At 42.3% G+C, this 25,000-nt stretch overlaps 1 protein-coding gene across 1 annotated transcript in view; it reads left to right on the top strand.

The window, feature by feature from the left end:
- zgc:158659 (uncharacterized protein LOC791141 homolog) overlaps nucleotides 1-25,000 on the top strand; it is an 87,611-nt gene that overhangs the window by 31,492 nt on the left and 31,119 nt on the right. The window contains exons 7-15 of the mRNA XM_052460711.1: nucleotides 2,448-2,699; nucleotides 2,793-2,878; nucleotides 9,257-9,362; nucleotides 10,389-10,541; nucleotides 11,740-11,871; nucleotides 13,129-13,253; nucleotides 13,845-13,926; nucleotides 18,619-18,783; nucleotides 18,981-19,084. Of these exons, the coding sequence (XP_052316671.1) occupies nucleotides 2,448-2,699; nucleotides 2,793-2,878; nucleotides 9,257-9,362; nucleotides 10,389-10,541; nucleotides 11,740-11,871; nucleotides 13,129-13,253; nucleotides 13,845-13,926; nucleotides 18,619-18,783; nucleotides 18,981-19,084 (1,205 nt within the window). The remainder of the gene's footprint in view (nucleotides 1-2,447; nucleotides 2,700-2,792; nucleotides 2,879-9,256; nucleotides 9,363-10,388; nucleotides 10,542-11,739; nucleotides 11,872-13,128; nucleotides 13,254-13,844; nucleotides 13,927-18,618; nucleotides 18,784-18,980; nucleotides 19,085-25,000) is intronic.

Here is a 25,000-nt window from a genome sequence, read left to right as displayed (position 1 = left end):
GTATAAATTAATACCCCTCAGTCAGTATAAATATATACCCCTTCAGTCAGTATAAATCAATACCCCTCAGTCAGTATAAATAAATACCCCTCAGTCAGTATAAATATATACCCCCTCAGTCAGTATAAATAAATACCCCTCAGTCAGTATAAATATATACCCCTCAGTCAGTATAAATAAATACCCATCATTCAGTATAAATATATACCCCCTCAGTCAGTATAAATAAATACCCCTCAGTCAGTACAAGGTAAATATATACCCCCTCAGTCAGTATAAATATATACCCCTCAGTCAGTATAAATATATACCCCTCAGTCAGTATAAATATATACCCCCTCAGTCAGTATAAATATATACCCCTCAGTCAGTATAAATATATACCCCCTCAGTCAGTATAAATATATACCCCCTCAGTCAGTATAAATATATACCCCTCAGTCAGTATAAATAAATACCCCTCAGTCAGTATAAATAAATACCCCCTCAGTCAGTATAAATATATACCCCTTCAGTCAGTATAAATATATACCCCCTCAGTCAGTATAAATAAATACCCCTCAGTCAGTATAAGGTAAATATATACCCCCTCAGTCAGTATAAATAAATACCCTCTCAGTCAGTATAAATATATACCCCCTCAGTCAGTATAAATAAATACCCCCTCAGTCAGTATAAATATATACCCCCTCAGTCAGTATAAATATATACCCCTCAGTCAGTATAAATAAATACCCTCTCAGTCAGTATAAATAAATACCCCTCAGTCAGTATAAATATATACCCCCTCAGTCAGTATAAATAAATACCCCTCAGTCAGTATAAATATATACCCCCTCAGTCAGTATAAATAAATACCCCCTCAGTCAGTATAAATAAATACCCCCTCAGTCAGTATAAATAAATACCCCTCAGTCAGTACAAGGTAAATATATACCCCCTCAGTCAGTATAAATAAATACCCCTCAGTCAGTATAAATATATACCCCCTCAGTCAGTATAAATATATACCCCCTCAGTCAGTATAAATATATACCCCTCAGTCAGTATAAATATATACCCCCTCAGTCAGTATAAATATATACCCCTCAGTCAGTATAAATATATACCCCTCAGTCAGTATAAATAAATACCCCTCAGTCAGTACAAGGTAAATATATACCCCCTCAGTCAGTATAAATAAATACCCCCTCAGTCAGTATAAATATATACCCCCTCAGTCAGTATAAATAAATACCCCTCAGTCAGTACAAGGTAAATATATACCCCTCAGTCAGTATAAATATATACCCCCTCAGTCAGTATAAATATATACCCCTCAGTCAGTATAAATATATACCCCCTCAGTCAGTATAAATAAATACCCCCTCAGTCAGTATAAATATATACCCCTCAGTCAGTATAAATATATACCCCTCAGTCAGTATAAATATATACCCCCTCAGTCAGTATAAATATATACCCCTCAGTCAGTATAAATATATACCCCTCAGTCAGTATAAATATATACCCCTCAGTCAGTATAAATATATACCCCCTCAGTCAGTATAAATAAATACCCCTCAGTCAGTACAAGGTAAATATATACCCCTCAGTCAGTATAAATATATACCCCTCAGTCAGTATAAATATATACCCCTCAGTCAGTATAAATATATACCCCCTCAGTCAGTATAAATATATACCCCTCAGTCAGTATAAATATATACCCCTCAGTCAGTATAAATATATACCCCTCAGTCAGTATAAATATATACCCCCTCAGTCAGTATAAATAAATACCCCTCAGTCAGTGTAAATAAATACCCCTCAGTCAGTATAAGGTAAATATATTTTCCCCCTCAGTCAGTATAAATATATACCCCCTCAGTCAGTATAAATAAATACCCCTCATTCAGTACAAGGTAAATATATTTACCCCCTCAGTCAGTATAAATAAATACCCCCTCAGTCAGTATATGGTAAATATATACCCCCTCAGTCAGTATAAATAAATACCCCCTCAGTCAGTATAAATATATACCCCCTCAGTCAGTATAAATATATACCCCCTCAGTCAGTATAAATAAATACCCCTCAGTCAGTATAAATATATACCCCTCAATCAGTACAAGGTAGGACAGAGAGAGAGACAGACATACAGACACACACACACACACACACGCAGAGACAGACACACACGCACGCACACACGCACGCACGCGCGTGCACACACACACACACACACACACACACACACACACACACACACACACACACACACACACACACGCACGCACACACGCACGCACGCGCGTGCACACACACACACACACACACACACACACACACACACACACGAACACACACACACACAGTCATGGCTGATCCATAGACACACACATATTAACGTGATCACACTCTTAACCCATTCCTCTCTTTCCTCCCTGTGTATCTCCCTCCCCCAGTATATCCGTAGCTGTATAACGGTTGGCCGCCTGCCCCATCTGATGTTAGTGTCAAAGGACAGTCTGTACAGCCAGCTCCCAGGCAGTGGGTTTGTAGCTCCCTCCTACAGTCGGCGGACCCCCCAGCCCAGCCCCTGTCCTGGGGGAGGAGATCCCAGCTCACCCCGCTCCCTCTGGGCCTTCAACACCCTGCTGAGGGTCCGCCTGCTCTGTGCTACATACGTCAATGTTAACATCAGAGACATTGACAAGGTAGACAGACACGCTCCATAATGATAATATCAATATTAACTGTCTGTGTGTGTTGACATCATGTTGTCTCCTGTAACTGATCAACTGTTGTAGATATATGTTAGAACTGGTATCTATCATGGAGGAGAGCCGCTGTGTGACAACGTCAACACCCAGAGAGTACCCTGCTCCAACCCCAGGTAACATTACTACTACTACAACACCACTATAGCATTACTATAGCATTACTATAACATTACTACAACATTACTATAACACTACTACAACATTACTACAGCAGAGAGTACCCTGCTCCAACCCCAGGTAACATTACTACTACTACAACACTACTACAACATTACTACAGCACAACTACAACATTACTATAACATTACTACAACACTACTATAACATTACTGCAACACTATTATACTACTACAACACCACTATAGCATTGCTATAGCATTACTATAACATTACTATAACACTATTATAACATTACTACACCACCACAACACCACTATAGCATTACTATAGCATTACTATAACATTACTATAACATTACTACAACACTACTACAACATTACTACAGCAGAGAGTACCCTGCTCCAACCCCAGGTAACATTACTACACCACCACAACACCACTATAGCATTACTATAACATTACTATAACATTACTACAACATTACTACAACATTACTATAACACTATTATAACATTACTGCAACACTAGTATACTACTACTACAACACTACTACAACATTACTACAACATTACTACAACACTACTACAACATTACTACAGCACAACTACAACATTACTACAACATTACTACAACACTACTACAACAACATTGCTACAACATTACTACAACACTATTATACTACTACTACAACACTACTACAACATTACTACAACATTACTATAACACTATTATAACATTACTACACCACCACAACACCACTATAGCATTACTATAACATTACTATAACATAACTACAACACTATTATAACATTACTACACCACCACAACACAGAGAGTACCCTGCTCCAACCCCAGGTAACATTACTACACCACCACAACACCACTAGCATTACTATAGCATTACTATAACATTACTATAACATAACTACAACATAACTATAACACTATTATAACATTACTACAACCACCACAACACCACTATAGCATTACTATAACATTACTATAACATAACTACAACATAACTACAACATTACTACACCACCACAACACAGAGAGTACCCTGCTCCAACCCCAGGTAACATTACTACACCACCACAACACCACTATAGCATTACTATAGCATTACTATAACATTACTATAACATAACTACAACATTACTACACCACCACAACACAGAGAGTACCCTGCTCCAACCCCAGGTAACATTACTACACCACCACAACACCACTATAGCATTACTATAGCATTACTATAACATAACTACAACATTACTATAACACTATTATACTACTACTACAACACTACTACAACATTACTACAGCACAACTACAACATTACTACACCACCACAACACCACTATAGCATTACTATAACATTACTATAACATTACTATAACATAACTACAACACTATTATAACATTACTACACCACCACAACACCACTATAGCATTACTATAACATTACTACAACATTACTACAACATTACTACAACATTACTACAACATTACTACAACACTATTGTAACATTACTATAACGTAACTACAACATTACTACAACATTACTACAACATTACTACAACATTACTACACCACCACAACACCACTATAGCATTACTATAACATTACTACAACATAACTACAACATTACTACAACACTATTATAACATTACTGCAACACTATTATACTACTACAACACTACTACAACAACATTACTACAACATTACTACAACACTATTGTAACATTACTATAACATAACCACAACATTACTACAACATTACTACAACATTACTACAACACTATTATAACATTACTACACCACCACAACACCACTATAGCATTACTATAACATTACTATAACATAACTACAACATTACTATAACACTATTATAACATTACTGCAACACTATTATAACATTACTGCAACACTATTATACTACTACTACAACACTACTACAACAACATTACTACAACATTACTACAACACTACTACAACATTACTACAGCACAACTACAACATTACTACAACATTACTACAACATTACTACAACACTATTATAACATTACTGCAACACTATTATACTACTACAACAACATTACTACAACATTACTACAACACTATTGTAACATTACTATAACATAACTACAACATTACTACAACATTACTACAACATTACTACAACATTACTACAACACTATTGTAACATTACTATAACATAACTACAACATTACTACAACATTACTACAACATTACTACAACATTACTACACCACCACAACACCACTATAGCATTACTATAACATAACTACAACAGTACTACACCACTACTACTACATTACTACAACACTATTATAACATTACTATAACATAACTACAACATTACTACAGCATTACTACAACATAACTACAACACTATTGTAACATTATTGCAACACTATTATACCACTACTACAACACTACTACAACACTACTACAACATTACTACAACATTACTACAACACTATTGTAACATTACTACAACACTATTGTAACATTACTATAACATTACTACAACATAACTACAACATTACTACACTTTCACTGTAATGTCTACTACACCTGTTGTATTCATCATTTCACTGTAAGGTCTACTACACCTGTTGTATTCAGCATTTCACTGTAAGGTCTACTACACCTGTTGTATTCAGCATTTCACTGTGAGGTCTACTACACCTGTTGTATTCAGCATTTCACTGTAAGGTCTACTACACCTGTTGTATTCAGCATTTCACTGTGAGGTCTACTACACCTGTTGTATTCAGCATTTCACTGTGAGGTCTACTACACCTGCTGTATTCAGCATTTCACTGTAAGGTCTACTACACCTGTTGTATTCAGCATTTCACTGTGAGGTCTACTACACCTGTTGTATTCAGCATTTCACTGTAATGTCTACTAAACCTGTTGTATTCAGCATTTCACTGTGAGGTCTACTACACCTGTTGTATTCAGCATTTCACTGTGAGGTCTACTACACCTGTTGTATTCAGCATTTCACTGTGAGGTCTACTACACCTGTTGTATTCAGCATTTCACTGTGAGGTCTACTACACCTGTTGTATTCAGCATTTCACTGTAAGGTCTACTACACCTGTTGTATTCAGCATTTCACTGTAAGGTCTACTACACCTGTTGTATTCAGCATTTCACTGTGAGGTCTACTACACCTGTTGTATTCAGCATTTCACTGTGAGGTCTACTACACCTGTTGTATTCAGCATTTCACTGTAAGGTCTACTACACCTGTTGTATTCAGCATTTCACTGTGAGGTCTACTACACCTGTTGTATTCAGTATTTCACTGTAATGTCTACTACACCTGTTGTATTCAGCATTTCACTGTAATGTCTACTACACCTGTTGTATTCAGCATTTCACTGTAATGTCTACTACACCTGTTGTATTCAGTATTTCACTGTAATGTCTACTACACCTGTTGTATTCAGTATTTCACTGTAATGTCTACTACACCTGTTGTATTCAGCATTTCACTGTAATGTCTACTACACCTGTTGTATTCAGTATTTCACTGTAATGTCTACTACACCTGTTGTATTCAGTATTTCACTGTAATGTCTACTACACCTGTTGTATTCAGCATTTCACTGTAATGTCTACTACACCTGTTGTATTCAGCATTTCACTGTAATGTCTACTACACCTGTTGTTTTTCAGCATTTCACTGTAAGGTCTACTACACCTGTTGTATTCAGCATTTCACTGTCAGGTCTACTACACCTGTTGTATTCAGCATTTCACTGTGAGGTCTACTACACCTGTTGTATTCAGCATTTCACTGTGAGGTCTACTACACCTGTTGTATTCAGCATTTCACTATAAGGTCTACTACACCTGTTGTATTCAGCATTTCACTGTAATGTCTACTACACCTGTTGTATTCAGCATTTCACTGTGAGGTCTACTACACCTGTTGTATTCAGCATTTCACTGTGAGGTCTACTACACCTGTTGTATTCAGCATTTCACTGTAAGGTCTACTACACCTGTTGTATTCAGCATTTCACTGTAATGTCTACTACACCTGTTGTATTCAGCATTTCACTGTCAGGTCTACTACACCTGTTGTATTCAGCATTTCACTGTAATGTCTACTACACCTGTTGTATTCAGCATTTCACTGTAATGTCTACTACACCTGTTGTATTCAGCATTTCACTGTAAGGTCTACTACACCTGTTGTATTCAGCATTTCACTGTGAGGTCTACTACACCTGTTGTATTCAGCATTTCACTGTGAGGTCTACTACACCTGTTGTATTCAGCATTTCACTGTAAGGTCTACTACACCTGTTGTATTCAGCATTTCACTGTGAGGTCTACTACACCTGTTGTATTCAGTATTTCACTGTAATGTCTACTACACCTGTTGTATTCAGCATTTCACTGTAAGGTCTACTACAGCTGCTGTATTCAGTATTTCACTGTAATGTCTACTACACCTGTTGTATTCAGTATTTCACTGTAATGTCTACTACACCTGTTGTATTCAGCATTTCACTGTAAGGTCTACTACAGCTGCTGTATTCAGCATTTCACTGTGAGGTCTACTACACCTGTTGTATTCAGCATTTCACTGTGAGGTCTACTACACCTGTTGTATTCAGCATTTCACTGTAAGGTCTACTACACCTGTTGTATTCAGCATTTCACTGTGAGGTCTACTACACCTGTTGTATTCAGTATTTCACTGTAATGTCTACTACACCTGTTGTATTCAGCATTTCACTGTAAGGTCTACTACAGCTGCTGTATTCAGTATTTCACTGTAATGTCTACTACACCTGTTGTATTCAGCATTTCACTGTAATGTCTACTACACCTGTTGTATTCAGCATTTCACTGTAAGGTCTACTACACCTGTTGTATTCAGCATTTCACTGTAAGGTCTACTACACCTGTTGTATTCAGCATTTCACTGTCAGGTCTACTACACCTGTTGTATTCAGCATTTCACTGTGAGGTCTACTACACCTGTTGTATTCAGCATTTCACTGTGAGGTCTACTACACCTGTTGTATTCAGCATTTCACTATAAGGTCTACTACACCTGTTGTATTCAGCATTTCACTGTGAGGTCTACTACACCTGTTGTATTCAGCATTTCACTGTAAGGTCTACTACACCTGTTGTATTCAGCATTTCACTGTAATGTCTACTACACCTGTTGTATTCAGCATTTCACTGTCAGGTCTACTACACCTGTTGTATTCAGCATTTCACTGTAATGTCTACTACACCTGTTGTATTCAGCATTTCACTGTGAGGTCTACTACACCTGTTGTATTCAGCATTTCACTGTAAGGTCTACTACACCTGTTGTATTCAGCATTTCACTGTAATGTCTACTACACCTGTTGTATTCAGCATTTCACTGTAATGTCTACTACACCTGTTGTATTCAGCATTTCACTGTAATGTCTACTACACCTGTTGTATTCAGCATTTCACTGTGAGGTCTACTACACCTGTTGTATTCAGCATTTCACTGTAATGTCTACTACACCTGTTGTATTCAGCATTTCACTGTAATGTCTACTACACCTGTTGTATTCAGCATTTCACTGTAATGTCTACTACACCTGTTGTATTCAGCATTTCACTGTAAGGTCTACTACACCTGTTGTATTCAGCATTTCACTGTAATGTCTACTACACCTGTTGTATTCAGCATTTCACTGTAAGGTCTACTACACCTGTTGTATTCAGTATTTCACTGTAATGTCTACTACACCTGTTGTATTCAGCATTTCACTGTAAGGTCTACTACACCTGTTGTATTCAGCATTTCACTGTAAGGTCTACTACACCTGTTGTATTTAGCATTTCACTGTCAGGTCTACTACACCTGTTGTATTCAGCATTTCACTGTAATGTCTACTACACCTGTTGTATTCAGCATTTCACTGTAAGGTCTACTACACCTGTTGTATTCAGTATTTCACTGTAAGGTCTACTACACCTGTTGTATTCAGTATTTCACTGTAAGGTCTACTACAGCTGTTGTATTCAGCATTTCACTGTGATGTCTACTACACCTGCTGTATTCAGCATTTCACTGTGATGTCTACTACACCTGCTGTATTCAGCATTTCACTGTAAGGTCTACTACACCTGCTGTATTCAGCATTTCACTGTAAGGTCTACTACACCTGTTGTATTTTGCTCATGTGACAAAGACAATTTGATTTGATGGTTCTTTGAGAATATAGAGTCTTCACCCCAGCAGTGGCTCTTATCAACTACAACATTATTACAACATTTCCACAACTAGACAAAGTATCTCATCAGCCTCTTCTCTCTCTCCTCTCCAGGTGGAATGAGTGGCTGTCCTATGACATCTACATGACGGACCTCCCTCACTCCGCCAGACTCTGTCTCTCCATCTGCAGCGTCAAGGGACGCAAGGGAGCCAAAGAGGTAGCTACCGCATATACTAACCTGTCTGTGGTACTAGTACTAACATATACTAACATATACTACCACCTGTCTGTGGTACTAGTACTAACATATACTAACATATACTACTAACCTGTCTGTGGTACTAGTACTAACATATACTACTAACCTGTCTGTGGTACTAGTACTAACATATACTACTAACCTGTCTGTGGTACTAGTACTAACATATACTAACATATACTAACCTGTCTGTGGTACTAGTACTAACATATACTAACATATACTACCACCTGTCTATGGTACTAGTACTAACATATACTAACCTGTCTGTGGTACTAGTACTAACATATACTAACATATACTACCACCTGTCTGTGGTACTAGTACTAACATATACTAACATATACTACTAACCTGTCTGTGGTACTAGTACTAACATATACTAACATATACTAACCTGTCTGTGGTACTAGTACTAACATATACTAACATATACTACTAACCTGTCTGTGGTACTAGTACTAACATATACTAACCTGTCTGTGGTACTAGTACTAACATATACTAACATATACTACCACCTGTCTGTGGTACTAGTACTAACATATACTAACATATACTACTAACCTGTCTGTGGTACTAGTACTAACATATACTAACCTGTCTGTGGTACTAGTACTAACATATACTAACCTGTCTGTGGTACTAGTACTAACATATACTAACCTGTCTGTGGTACTAGTACTAACATATACTACTAACCTGTCTGTGGTACTAGTACTAACATATACTACTAACCTGTCTGTGGTACTAGTACTAACATATACTAACCTGTCTGTGGTACTAGTACTAACATATACTAACCTGTCTATGTTGTGTGTCTGTTTACGAGCTGTACGTTCACTTGAACAGATGACAACCTGTGTGTGTGTGTGTGTGTGTGTGTGTGTGTGTGTGTGTGTGTGTGTGTGTGTGTGTGTGTGTGTGTGTGTGTGTGTGTGTGTGTGTGTGTGTGTGTGTGTGTGTGTGTGTGTGTGTGCGTAGGAGCACTGCCCGCTGGCGTGGGGCAACGTGAACTTGTTTGACTACAAGGACACGTTAGTGTGTGGAAAAGTAGCGCTCAGCCTGTGGCCAGTTCCTCACGGTTTAGAGGACCTGCTCAATCCTATAGGAGTGGCTGGATCCAACCCTAACAAGGTAAGGAACACCGAGGCTTTATGGTCAACTCCTGTCTGTCTGGATTGGTTGAAGATATACTTTTTAGCGTTTAAATGTGTTATTGGACAGAGGAGGAGACCATGGGAAAGATGGACACACAAGCAGTGGGCTGGATTTGAACCCTGACCTCTTTGGGGTTTTGTCAACTGCTGATGTAAAAAACAAAAGTTACATTACAAAAGTTAATGACATGTATTTCTGTTTAACCTCATATGATCTCTTCCTCTCCCTGTAGGAAACTCAGTGTTGAACTAGAGTTCTCATGGTCTCTTCTTCACCCTGTAGGAAACTCAGTGTGTTGAACTAGAGTTCTCATGGTCTCTTCTTCACCCTGTAGGAAACTCAGTGTTGAACTAGAGTTCTCATGGTCTCTTCCTCACCCTGTAGGAAACTCAGTGTGTTGAACTAGAGTTCTCATGGTCTCTTCCTCACCCTGTAGGAAACTCAGTGTTGAACTAGAGTTCTCATGGTCTCTTCCTCACCCTGTAGGAAACTCAGTGTGTTGAACTAGAGTTCTCATGGTCTCTTCCTCACCCTGTAGGAAACTCAGTGTTGAACCTTCCTCACCCTGTAGGAAACTCAGTGTGTTGAACTAGAGTTATCATGATCTCTTCCTCACCCTGTAGGAAACTCAGTGTGTTGAACTAGAGTTCTCATGGTCTCTTCCTCACCCTGTAGGAAACTCAGTGTTGAACCTTCCTCACCCTGTAGGAAACTCAGTGTGTTGAACTAGAGTTATCATGATCTCTTCCTCACCCTGTAGGAAACTCAGTGTGTTGAACTAGAGTTATCATGATCTCTTCTTCACCCTGTAGGAAACTCAGTGTTGAACTAGAGTTCTCATGGTCTCTTCCTCACCCTGTAGGAAACTCAGTGTGTTGAACTAGAGTTCTCATGGTCTCTTCCTCACCCTGTAGGAAACTCAGTGTGTTGAACTAGAGTTCTCATGGTCTCTTCCTCACCCTGTAGGAAACTCAGTGTGTTGAACTAGAGTTCTCATGGTCTCTTCCTCACCCTGTAGGAAACTCAGTGTGTTGAACTAGAGTTCTCATGGTCTCTTCTTCACCCTGTAGGAAACTCAGTGTGTTGAACTAGAGTTCTCATGGTCTCTTCCTCACCCTGTAGGAAACTCAGTGTGTTGAACTAGAGTTCTCATGGTCTCTTCCTCACCCTGTAGGAAACTCCATGTGTTGAACTAGAGTTCTCATGGTTCAACCAGGTGGTCCTGTTTCCTGATGAACAGCAGATAGAGGAACACGCCAACTGGACCATCTCTAGAGAACTGGGCTACAACTACAGTCTAGGACTGGTGAGAGAACTGGGTTACAACTACTGTCTAGGACTGGTCAGGGAACTGGGTTACAACTACTGTCTAGGACTGGTCAGGGAACTGGGTTACAACTACTGTCTAGGACTGGTCAGAGAACTAGGTTACAACTACTGTCTAGGACTGGTCAGAGAACTAGGTTACAACTACTGTCTAGGACTGGTGAGAGAACTGGGTTACAACTACTGTCTAGGACTGGTCAGAGAACTGGGCTACAACTACTGTCTAGGACTGGTGAGGGAACTGGGCTACAACTACTGTCTAGGACTGGTCAGAGAACTGGGCTACAACTACTGTCTAGGACTGGTCAGGGAACTGGGCTACAACTACTGTCTAGGACTGGTCAGAGAACTGGGCTACAACTACTGTCTAGGACTGGTGAGAGAACTGGGCTACAACTACTGTCTAGGACTGGTCAGAGAACTGGGCGACAACTACTGTCTAGGACTGGTGAGAGAACTGGGCTACAACTACTGTCTAGGACTGGTCAGAGAACTGGGCGACAACTACTGTGTAGGACTGGTGAGGGAACTGGGCTACAACTACTGTCTAGGACTGATCAGAGAACTGGGTTACAACTAATGTCTAGGACTGGTCAGAGAACTGGGTTACAACTACTGTGTAGGACTGGTGAGAGAACTGGGCTACAACTACTGTCTAGGACTGGTCAGAGAACTGGGCTACAACTACTGTCTAGGACTGGTCAGAGAACTGGGTTACAACTACTGTGTAGGACTGGTGAGGGAACTGGGCTACAACTACTGTCTAGGACTGGTCAGAGAACTGGGTTACAACTACTGTCTAGGACTGGTCAGAGAACTGGGCTACAACTACTGTCTAGGACTGGTGAGAGAACTGGGCTACAACTACTGTCTAGGACTGTTCAGAGAACTGGGTTACAACTACTGTCTAGGACTGGTGAGAGAACTGGGTTACAACTACTGTCTAGGACTAGTGAGAGAACTGGGCTACAACTACTGTCTAGGACTGGTGAGAGAACTGGGTTACAACTACTGTCTAGGACTGGTCAGAGAACTGGGCTACAACTACTGTCTAGGACTGGTCAGAGAACTGGGCTACAACTACTGTCTAGGACTGGTCAGAGAACTGGGTTACAACTACTGTCTAGGACTGGTGAGGGAACTGGGCTACAACTACTGTCTAGGACTGGTCAGAGTGAGTACTGGACAGACCTCCAGTTCTTTGGTGATGAAGGTCTTGTGATGCTGTGTGTTTCAGAGTAGCAGGCTGGCGTGTGACAGTAGTGTGTCAGCGGCGGATGGTGAGCAGCTCAGGTCTCTCTGCAGCAGAGATCCTCTCTATGAGCTGTCTGAACAGGAGAAGGACTTTCTCTGGAGACACAGGTAACTGCTGTAGGTGGAGTGTGTGTCTGTCTCTTAGCCCAACTCTATACCGTTCTATTGGCAAGAAACTGAAATATTGAACCAAACTAGAATAGGTTTAGATAATACATTTACATTTACATTTAAGTCATTTAGCAGACGCTCTTATCCAGAGCGACTTACAAATTGGTGCATACACCTTATGACAACCAGTGGAACAGCCACTTGCATCTAAATCTTGTTGGGGGAGAAGGGGGGTGAGAAGGATTACTTACCCTTACTTACCCTATCCTAGGTAATACAAGCTGAACCGAATGCCCTCCCTCTCTCTCACCCTCCCTCTCTATCACACTCTCCATCCCTCATTCCCTTCCTCCCCTCTCTCTCACACTCTCCATCCCTCCCTCCCTCTCTCACACTCTTCCTCCCTCCTCTCTCTCCTCACCCTCCTCCTTCCCTCCCTTTCTCACACTGTCCTCCCTCCTTCCCTCCTCTCTCCCTCTCCCTCCTTCCCTCCCTCTCTCTCCCTCCATTTCTGTATCCTCGCTCCCTCCCTCCCTCTTTCTCCCTCCCTCCCTCCCTCCCTCCCTCCCTCCCTCCCTCATCTTCTAGACATTACTGTGTGAACATTCCAGAGTCTCTTCCTAAGCTGCTGCTGTCAGTCAAATGGAACTCTAGAGATGAGTGGTCACAGGTATGGCTGTCTGTCAGTCTGTTTCTCCTCTAGAATACCTGTCTGTCTGTCAGTCTGTTTCTCCTCTAGAATACCTGTCTGTCTGTCTGTCAGTCTGTTTCTCCTCTAGAATACCTGTCTGTCAGTCTGTTTCTCCTCTAGAATATCTGTCTGTCAGTCTGTTTCTCCTCTAGAATACCTGTCTGTCAGTCTGTTTCTCCTCTAGAATACCTGTCTGTCTGTCAGTCTGTTTCTCCTCTAGAATACCTGTCTGTCTGTCTGTCAGTCTGTTTCTCCTCTAGAATACCTGTCTGTCAGTCTGTTTCTCCTCTAGAATACCTGTCTGTCAGTCAGTCTGTTTCTCCTCTAGAATACCTGTCTGTCTGTCGGTCTGTTTCTCCTCTAGAATACCTGTCTGTCAGTCTGTTTCTCCTCTAGAATACCTGTCTGTCTGTCAGTCTGTTTCTCCTCTAGAATACCTGTCTGTCAGTCTGTTTCTCCTCTAGAATACCTGTCTGTCTGTCAGTCTGTTTCTCCTCTAGAATACCTGTCTGTCTGTCTGTCAGTCTGTTTCTCCTCTAGAATACCTGTCTGTCAGTCTGTTTCTCCTCTAGAATACCTGTCTGTCTGTCAGTCTGTTTCTCCTCTAGAATACCTGTCTGTCTGTCTGTCAGTCTGTTTCTCCTCTAGAATACCTGTCTGTCAGTCTGTTTCTCCTCTAGAATACCTGTCTGTCAGTCAGTCTGTTTCTCCTCTAGAATACCTGTCTGTCTGTCGGTCTGTTTCTCCTCTAGAATACCTGTCTGTCAGTCTGTTTCTCCTCTAGAATACCTGTCTGTCTGTCAGTCTGTTTCTCCTCTAGAATACCTGTCTGTCTGTCGGTCTGTTTCTCCTCTAGAATACCTGTCTGTCAGTCTGTTTCTCCTCTAGAATACCTGTCTGTCTGTCAGTCTGTTTCTCCTCTAGAATACCTGTCTGTCAGTCTGTTTCTCCTCTAGAATACCTGTCTGTCAGTCTGTTTCTCCTCTAGAATACCTGTCTGTCTGTCTGTCAGTCTGTTTCTCCTCTAGAATACCTGTCTGTCAGTCTGTTTCTCCTCTAGAATACCTGTCTGTCTGTCAGTCTGTTTCTCCTCTAGAATACCTGTCTGTCTGTCTGTCTGTCAGTCTGTTTCTCCTCTAGAATACCTGTCTGTCAGTCTGTTTCTCCTCTAGAATACCTGTCTGTCTGTCAGTCTGTTTCTCCTCTAGAATACCTGTCTGTCTGTCAGTCTGTTTCTCCTCTAGAATACTTGTCTGTCTGTCGGTCTGTTTCTCCTCTAGAATACCTGTCTGTCTGTCAGTCTGTTTCTCCTCTAGAATACCTGTCTGTCAGTCTGTTTCTCCTCTAGAATACCTGTCTGTCAGTCTGTTTCTCCTCTAGAATACCTGTCTGTCTGTCGGTCTGTTTCTCCTCTAGAATACCTGTCTGTCTGTCAGTCTGTTTCTCCTCTAGAATACCTGTCTGTCTGTCAGTCTGTTTCTCCTCTAGAATACCTGTCTGTCAGTCTGTTTCTCCTCTAGAATACCTGTCTGTCAGTCTGTTTCTCCACTAGAATACCTGTCTGTCTGTCACTCTGTTTCTCCTCTAGAATACCTGTCTGTCTGTCACTCTGTTTCTCCTCTAGAATACCTGTCTGTCACTCTGTTTCTCCACTAGAATACCTGTCTGTCTGTCACTCTGTTTCTCCTCTAGAATACCTGTCTGTCTGTCACTCTGTTTCTCCTCTAGAATACCTGTCTGTCTGTTTCTCCTCTAGAATACCTGTCTGTCGGTATGTTTCTCCTCTAGAATACCTGTCTGTCTGTCTGTTTCTCCTCTAGAATACCTGTCTGTCTGTCTGTTTCTCCTCTAGAATACCTGTCTGTCAGTCTGTTTCTCCTCTAGAATACCTGTCTGTCTGTCTGTCTGTTTCTCCTCTAGAATACCTGTCTGTCTGTCTGTTTCTCCTCTAGAATACCTGTCTGTCTGTCTGTTTCTCTAGAATACCTGTCTGTCGGTATGTTTCTCCTCTAGAATACCTGTCTGTCTGTCAGTCTGTTTCTCCTCTAGAATACCTGTCTGTCTGTCTGTTTCTCCTCTAGAATACCTGTCTGTCTGTCAGTCTGTTTCTCCTCTAGAATACCTGTCTGTCAGTCTGTCTCTCCACTAGAATACCTGTCTGTCTGTCAGTCTGTCTCTCCACTAGAATACCTGTCTGTCTGTCAGTCTGTTTCTCCACTACAAATACCTGTCTGTCAGTCTGTCTCTCCACTAGAATACCTGTCTGTCTGTCACTATGTTTCTCCTCTAGAATACCTGTGTGTTTGTCTGTTTCTCCTCTAAAATACCTGTCTGTCTGTTTCTCCTCTAAAATACCTGTCTGTCTGTTTCTCCTTTAGAATACCTGTCTTTCTCTCTGTTTCTCCGCTAGAATACATGTCTGTCTGTCTGTTTCTCCTCTAGAATACCTGTCTGTCTGTTTCTCCTCTAGAATACCTGTCTGTCTGTCTGTTTCTCTTCTAGAATACCTGTCTGTTTGTCTGTTTCTCCTCTAGAATACCTGTCTGTCTGTCAGTCTGTTTCTCCTCTAGAATACCTGTCTTTCTGTCGGTCTGTTTCTCTTCTAGAATACCTGTCTGTCTGTTTCTCCTCTCGAATACCTGTCTGTTTGTTTGTCTATTTCTCCTCTAGAATACCTGTCTGTCTGTCTATTTCTCCTCTAGAATACCTGTCTGTTTGTCTGTTTCTCCTCTAGAATACCTGTCTGTTTGTCTGTTTCTCCTCTAGAATACCTGTCTGTCTGTCTGTCTATTTCTCTTCTAGAATACCTGACTGTCTGAAATGTTAATAAAATGTTAAGCAATGCAATAAAGTAATGACTTTACCAATAAGTTACGTTACAGGTTATGTTGGCTGACAATTTGTTAGCTACGATATCCTTACGAACCACATAGCATATCATTACAGTGGTATATATCGCTGTTAGCTAGCTACCGAACGCTAGTTGGCTACTAATACCATGAACTTGCCAGTAATTTAACTAAATGCTATCTAACACGACGTTTATTGACTTGATTATTCTCGTGATTCTTGGTATAGTCGTTGTGCGTTCTCAATGGACATTCATAAATTCACTCTGATTATCTACTCTGATTACAGTCTCGCCTCAGTGTGCCAGAGCGCAGAATAACTGAGGAATTTAATTCAATTGTTGCCAGCAGCACAGTTAGTCACCAAAGTTCTGGATAAGATGAAAACTGCTTATCCAGCTCTGCTAGCGGGAGTAAAATGGTCAGAGTGGGCTGCTCTCTCATTATGTGTCTGGAAGTAGCTAGCAAGCTAGCCAGGTTAGCCAGTTAGCTTGGGTGCTTGACTGCCGTTGTGAGGTCAGATCATACCATACTCCTCGTCCAGTGTGCGTTCTGAGCGCTCTCAGAGAAACGCTCCCAGAGAAACGCTCCCAGAGAAACGCTCTGAATTTATGAATGGACAACGCTGAGAGCGCGCTCCAGATTGAATTTAGGAACAGGCCCGAAGTCATAAAAATGTCTAGCTAGTCATTTGTTATGCTAACAAGCTAGCAAGAGGTTGCATAGCAACAGCATCAACTTCCGGTAGACAGGCGTAGCTCTAGTACCTAGTACGCTCAACTGAAAGGATACCGTTTGTTTGCATGTATACTAAAATGAACTCTTAGTATTTAGTGTATACTCATTAAGTATGTAGTATACAGTATGTTAGTATGGGTGTTGGAACACAGCTCTAGTCTCTTGCTGATGCTGTGATTACCCTGCAGATTCTGCTAAGCTATGTTTTTCTACTCTGTCCCCTCTTTCTCTCTCTTTTCCCACTTTCTCCTCTCTCTCTCTCTCTCTGTCTCTCTCTCTGTCTCTCTCTCTCTCTCTCTCTCTCTCTCTCTCTCTCTCTCTCTCTCTCTCTCTCTCTCTCTCTCTATTCCTTTCCTCCCTCTATTCCTCTCCTCTCTCTATTCCTCTCTCTCTCTCTCTCTCTCTCTCTCTCTCTCTCTCTCTCTCTCCTCCCCACTCTGTGTGTCCTCCGCCCCTCTCTCCTCTCTGTCTCCGTCTGTGTGTCCTCCCTCCGCCTCTCTCCTCTCTCTCTCTCTCTCTCCTCTCTCTCTCCTCTCTGTGTCCTCGCCCTTCTCCTCTCTCTCCTCTCTCTCTCTCTCTCTCTCTCTCTCTCTCTCTCTCTCTCTCTCTCTCTCTCTCTCTCCCACTCTGTGTGTCCTCCGCCCCCTCTCCCTCTGTCTCCTCTCTGTGTGTCCCCCGCCCCCTCTCTCCCCTGTCTCCCTCTCTGTGTGTCCTCCACCCCCTCCTCTCCTCTCTCTCCTCTGTCTCCTCTCTGTGTGTCCTCCTGATGCCCCCCCCCCTCTCCTCTCTGGGTGTCCTCCGCCCCCCCTCTCTCTCTCTCTCTCTCTCTCTCTCTCTCTCTCTCTCTCCCACTCCCACTCTGTGTGTCCTCCGCCCCCTCTCCTCTGTCTCCCCTCTCTGTGTGTCCCCCGCCCCCTCTCTCCCCTGTCTCCTCTCTGTGTGTCCTCCACCCCCTCTCTCCTCTCCTCTCTCCCTTTGTCTCCCTCTGTGTGTCGTGTGTCCTCTGCCTCTCTGCCTCTCTCTCTCTCTCTCTCTCTCTCTCTCTCTCTCTCTCTCTCTCTCTCTCTCCTCCGCCCCCCTCTAGATGTACTGTTTATTGCGTGACTGGCCCCTGATGCAACCAGAGAGTGCCCTGGAGCTGTTGGACTGTAACTTTCCTGACCCCATGGTTCGAGAGTTCGCCCTGCGTTGCCTCGTACAGGGCCTCACTGACGACAAGCTCAGCCAGTACCTTCTGCAGCTAGTACAGGTCTGTCTGTCTGTCTATACTGTCTGCCTTGTAGTCTGTCTGCCTTGTAGTCTGTCTGCCTTGTAGTCTGTCTGCCTTGTAGTCTGTCTGCCTTGTAGTCTGTCTGCCTTGTAGTCTGTCTGCCTTATAGTCTTATAGTCTAACACTAGGCTTAATCTGTGTCTGGACCCATAGTGTACATTTGTCCCATTTCTCAGGTGTTGAAGTATGAGATGTACCTGGACAACCCTCTGGCCAGGTTTCTCATTAAGAAGGCTCTGACTAACCAGAGGATTGGACATTTCTTCTTCTGGCATCTCAAGTAAGTCTACTCTACAACGCCCTATTCCATACCTAGTGCACTACTACAACGCCCTATTCCCTACCTAGTGCACTACTACAACGCCCTATTCCCTACCTAGTGCACTACTACAACGCCCTATTCCCTACCTAGTGCACTACTACAACGCCCTATTCCCTACCTAGTGCACTACTACAACGCCCTATTCCCTACCTAGTGCACTACTATAACACCCTATTCCCTACCTAGTGCACTACTATAACGCCCTATTCCCTACCTAGTGCACTACTATAACGCCCTATTCCCTACCTAGTGCACTACTATAACGCCCTATTCCCTACCTAGTGCACTACTATAACACCCTATTCACCCTACCTAGTGCACTACTATAACACCCTATTCCCTACCTAGTGCACTACTATAACACCCTATTCCCTACCTAGTGCACTACTATAACACCCTATTCCCTGCCTAGTGCACTACTATAACACCCTATTCCCTACCTAGTGCACTACTATAACGCCCTATTCCCTGCCTAGTGCACTACTATAACACCCTATTCCCTACCTAGTGCACTACTATAACGCCCTATTCCCTACCTAGTGCACTACTACAACGCCCTATTCCCTGCCTCGTGCACTACTATAACACCCTATTCCCTGCCTAGTGCACTACTATAACACCCTATTCCCTACCTAGTGCACTACTATAACACCCTATTCACCCTACCTAGTGCACTACTATAACACCCTATTCCCTGCCTAGTGCACTACTATAACACCCTATTCACCCTACCTAGTGCACTACTATAACACCCTATTCCCTACCTAGTGCACTACTATAACGCCCTATTCACCCTACCTAGTGCACTACTATAACACCCTATTCCCTGCCTAGTGCACTACTATAACACTCTATTCACCCTACCTAGTGCACTACTATAACACCCTATTCCCTACCTAGTGCACTACTATAACACCCTATTCCCTGCCTAGTGCACTACTATAACACCCTATTCCCTGCCTCGTGCACTACTATAACACCCTATTCACCCTACCTAGTGCACTACTATAACACCCTATTCCCTGCCTAGTGCACTACTATAACACCCTATTCCCTGCCTAGTGCACTACTATAACGCCCTATTCCCTACCTAGTGCACTACTATAACACCCCACCTAGTGCACTACTATAACACCCTATTCCCTGCCTAGTGCACTACTATAACACCCTATTCCCTGCCTAGTGCACTACTATAACACCCTATTCCCTACCTAGTGCACTACTATAACACCCTATTCCCTGCCTAGTGCACTACTATAACACCCTATTCCCTACCTAGTGCACTACTATAACGCCCTATTCACCCTACCTAGTGCACTACTATAACACCCTATTCCCCTGCCTAGTGCACTACTATAACGCCCTATTCCCTACCTAGTGCACTACTATAACACCCTATTCCCTGCCTAGTGCACTACTATAACACCCCACCTAGTGCACTACTATAACACCCTATTCCCTACCTAGTGCACTACTATAACACCCTATTCCCTGCCTAGTGCACTACTATAACGCCCTATTCCCTACCTAGTGCACTACTATAACACCCTATTCCCTGCCTAGTGCACTACTATAACGCCCTATTCCCTACCTAGTGCACTACTATAACACCCTATTCCTGCCTAGTGCACTACTATAACGCCCTATTCCCTACCTAGTGCACTACTATAACACCCCACCTAGTGCACTACTATAACACCCTATTCCCTGCCTAGTGCACTACTATAACACCCTATTCACCCTGCCTAGTGCACTACTATAACACCCTATTCCCTGCCTAGTGCACTACTATAACACCCTATTCCCTGCCTAGTGCACTACTATAACACCCTATTCCCTACCTAGTGCACTACTATAACACCCTATTCCCTGCCTAGTGCACTACTATAACACCCTATTCCCTACCTAGTGCACTACTATAACACCCTATTCCCCACCTAGTGCACTACTATAACACCCTATTCCCTGCCTAGTGCACTACTATAACACCCTATTCCCTACCTAGTGCACTACTATAACACCCTATTCCCTACCTAGTGCACTACTATAACACCCTATTCCCTACCTAGTGCACTACTATAACACCCTATTCCCTACCTAGTGCACTACTATAACACCCTATTCCCTACCTAGTGCACTACTATAACACCCTATTCCCTACCTAGTGCACTACTATAACACCTTATTCACTCTCCCTAGTGCACTACTATAACACCCTATTCACCCTACCTAGTGCACTACTATAACACCCTATTCACCCTACCTAGTGCACTACTATAACACCCTATTCACCCTACCTAGTGTACTACTATAACACCCTATTCACTCTCCCTAGTGCACTACTATAACACCTTATTCACTCTCCCTAGTGCACTACTATAACACCCTATTCACCCTACCTAGTGCACTACTATAACACCCTATTCACCCTACCTAGTGTACTACTATAACACCCTATTCACTCTCCCTAGTGCACTACTATAACACCTTATTCACTCTCCCTAGTGCACTACTATAACACCTTATTCACTCTCCCTAGTGCACTACTATAACACCCTATTCACCCTACCTAGTGCACTACTATAACACCCTATTCCCTACCTAGTGCACTACTATAACACCCTATTCCCTACCTAGTGCACTACTATAACACCCTATTCACCCTACCTAGTGCACTACTATAACACCCTATTCCCTACCTAGTGCACTACTATAACACCCTATTCCCTACCTAGTGCACTACTATAACACCCTATTCACCCTACCTAGTGCACTACTATAACACCCTATTCACCCTGCCTAGTGCACTACTATAACACCCCACCTAGTGCACTACTATAACACCCTATTCACCCTACCTAGTGCACTACTATAACACCCTATTCACCCTACCTAGTGCACTACTATAACACCCTATTCACCCTGCCTAGTGCACTACTATAACACCCTATTCACCCTACCTAGTGTACTACTATAACACCCTATTCACCCTACCTAGTGCACTACTATAACACCTTATTCACTCTCCCTAGTGCACTACTATAACACCTTATTCACTCTCCCTAGTGCACTACTATAACACCTTATTCACTCTCCCTAGAGCACTACTATAACACCTTATTCACTCTCCCTAGTGCACTACTATAACACCTTATTCACTCTCCCTAGTGCACTACTATAACACCTTATTCACTCTCCCTAGTGCACTACTATAACACCTTATTCACTCTCCCTAGTGCACTACTATAACACCTTATTCACTCTCCCTAGTGCACTACTATAACACCTTATTCACTCTCCCTAGTGCACTACTATAACACCCTATTCCCTACCTAGTGCACTACTATAACACCCTATTCACCCTACCTAGTGCACTACTATAACACCCTATTCACCCTACCTAGTGCACTACTATAACACCCTTTTCACCCTACCTAGTGCACTACTATAACACCCTATTCACCCTACCTAGTGCACTACTATAACACCCTATTCACTCTCCCTAGTGCACTACTATAACACCTTATTCACTCTCCCTAGTGCACTACTATAACACCCTATTCACCCTACCTAGTGCACTACTATAACACCTTATTCACTCTCCCTAGTGCACTACTATAACACCCTATTCACCCTACCTAGTGCACTACTATAACACCCTATTCACCCTACCTAGTGTACTACTATAACACCCTATTCACTCTCCCTAGTGCACTACTATAACACCCTATTCCCTACCTAGTGCACTACTATAACACCCTATTCACCCTACCTAGTGCACTACTATAACACCCTAATGAGCACCGTAGCTCATATACAGTTGAAGTCTCAAGTTTACATACACCTCAGCCAAATACATTTAAACTCAGTTTCACAATTCCTGACATTTAATAATTGTAAAAAGTCGTCTTAGGTCAGTTAGGATCATCACTTTATTTTAAGAATGTGAAATGTCTGAATAATAGTAGAGTGATTTATTTCAGCTTTTATTTCTTTCATCACATTCCCAGGGGTCAGAAGTTTACATACACTCAATTAGTATTTGGTAGCATTGTCTTTAAATTGTTTAACTTGGGTCAAACGTTGCAGGTAGCCTTCCACAAGCTTCCCACAATAAGTTGGGTGAGTTTTGGCCCATTCCTCAGGTCAGGTTTGTAGGCCTCCTGTTATGCAGGTGAGTGAGGACCCAAAAGCGGTTTAACAGAAACAGAGTCTTTTAATGTTCAAACACAGGGAAAACATAAATCCTCTTCAGATGTATCGGTTGACTAGTCCCCTTCTAGCAGTAGAGGAGAATAGCAGGGCTAGCGGCAACAGACTGCAGGTCCCTCCGGGTAGGCGCGGGCCGTAGAGGACAGAGGCACCTGATCAAACGCAGCATCTAATGCAGAGGCAGATTACGACAGGACAGAACAAGGGCGAAGCAAACGAGAATCCGACAAAGACAGAAGCAGAAACAGAGAGAGAAATAGAGACCTAATCAGAGGGAAAAGAGGGAACAGGTGTGAGAGAGTAAACGAGGTCGTTAGAGGAGAATGAGGGACAGCTGGGAGAAGGAAAGGGACCATAGAGAAAGAGAGAGATAGAGGGAGAGAAGGTAACCTAAAACGACCAGCAGGGGGAAACGAAGAGAAGAGAAAGAACAGGAACAAGACATAACATGACAATACATGACACCTCCTTGCTCGCACACGTTTTTTCAGTTCTGCCCACAACATTTTCTATAGGATTGAGGTCAGGGCTTTGTGATGGCCACTCCAACACCTTGACTTTGTTGTCCTTAAGCCATTTTGCCACAACTTTGGAAGAATGCTTGGGGTCATTGTCCATTTGGAAGACCCATTTGCGACCAAGCTTTAACTTCCTGACTGATGTCTTGAGATGTTGCTTCAATATATCCACATAATGTTCCTACCTCATGATGCCATCTATTTTGTGAAGTGCACCAGTCCCTCCTGCAGCAAAGCACCCACACAACATGATGCTGCCACCCCGTGCTTCACGGTTGGGATGGTGTTCTTCGGCTTGCAAGCCTCCCCCTTTTTCCTCCAAACATAACGATGGTCATTATGGCCAAACGGTTTTATTTTTGTTTCATCAGACCAGAGGACATTTCTCCAAAAAGTATGATCTTTGTCCACATGTGCAGTTGCAAACCGTAGTCTGGCTTTTTGATGGCTGTCTTAGAGCAGTGTCTTCTTCCTTGCTGAGCGGCCTTTCAGGATATGTCGATATAGGACTCGTTTTACTGTGGATATAGATACTTTTGTACCTGTTTCCTCCAGCATCTTCACAAGGTCCTTTACTGTTGTTCTGGGATTGATTTGCACTTTTCGCACCAAAGTACGTTCATCTCTAGGAGACAGAATGCGTCTCCTTCCTGAGCGGTATGATGGCTCTGTGGTCCCATGGTGTTTATACTTGCATAGTATTGTTTGTACAGATGAACGTGGTTCCTTCAGGCGTTTGGAAATTGCTCCCAAGGATGAACCAGACTTGTGGAGGTCTACAATTCTTTTTCTGGTCGTGGCTGATTTCTTTTGATTTTCCCATGATGTCAAGCAAAGAGGCACTGAGTTTAAAGGTAGGCCTTGAAATACATCCACAGGTACACCTCCAATTGACTGAAATGCTGTCAATTAGCCTATCAGAAGCTTCTAAAGCCATGACATAATTTTCTGGAATTTTCCAAGCTGTTTAAAGGCACAGTCAACTTAGTGTATGTAAACTTCTGACCCACTGGAATTGTGATACAGTGAATTATAAGTGAAATAATCTGTCTGTAAACAATTGTTGGAAAAATGAATTGTGTCATGTACAAAGTAGATGTCCTTTACCGACTTGCCAAAACTATAGTTTGTTAACAAGACATTT

Source organism: Oncorhynchus keta, chromosome 13 (assembly GCF_023373465.1).
Source record: "Oncorhynchus keta strain PuntledgeMale-10-30-2019 chromosome 13, Oket_V2, whole genome shotgun sequence".
Taxonomy (NCBI): Eukaryota; Metazoa; Chordata; class Actinopteri; order Salmoniformes; family Salmonidae; genus Oncorhynchus; species Oncorhynchus keta.
The sequence above is the reverse complement of the archived record's forward strand: the minus strand, read 5'-3'. Positions and strand labels throughout refer to the sequence as shown.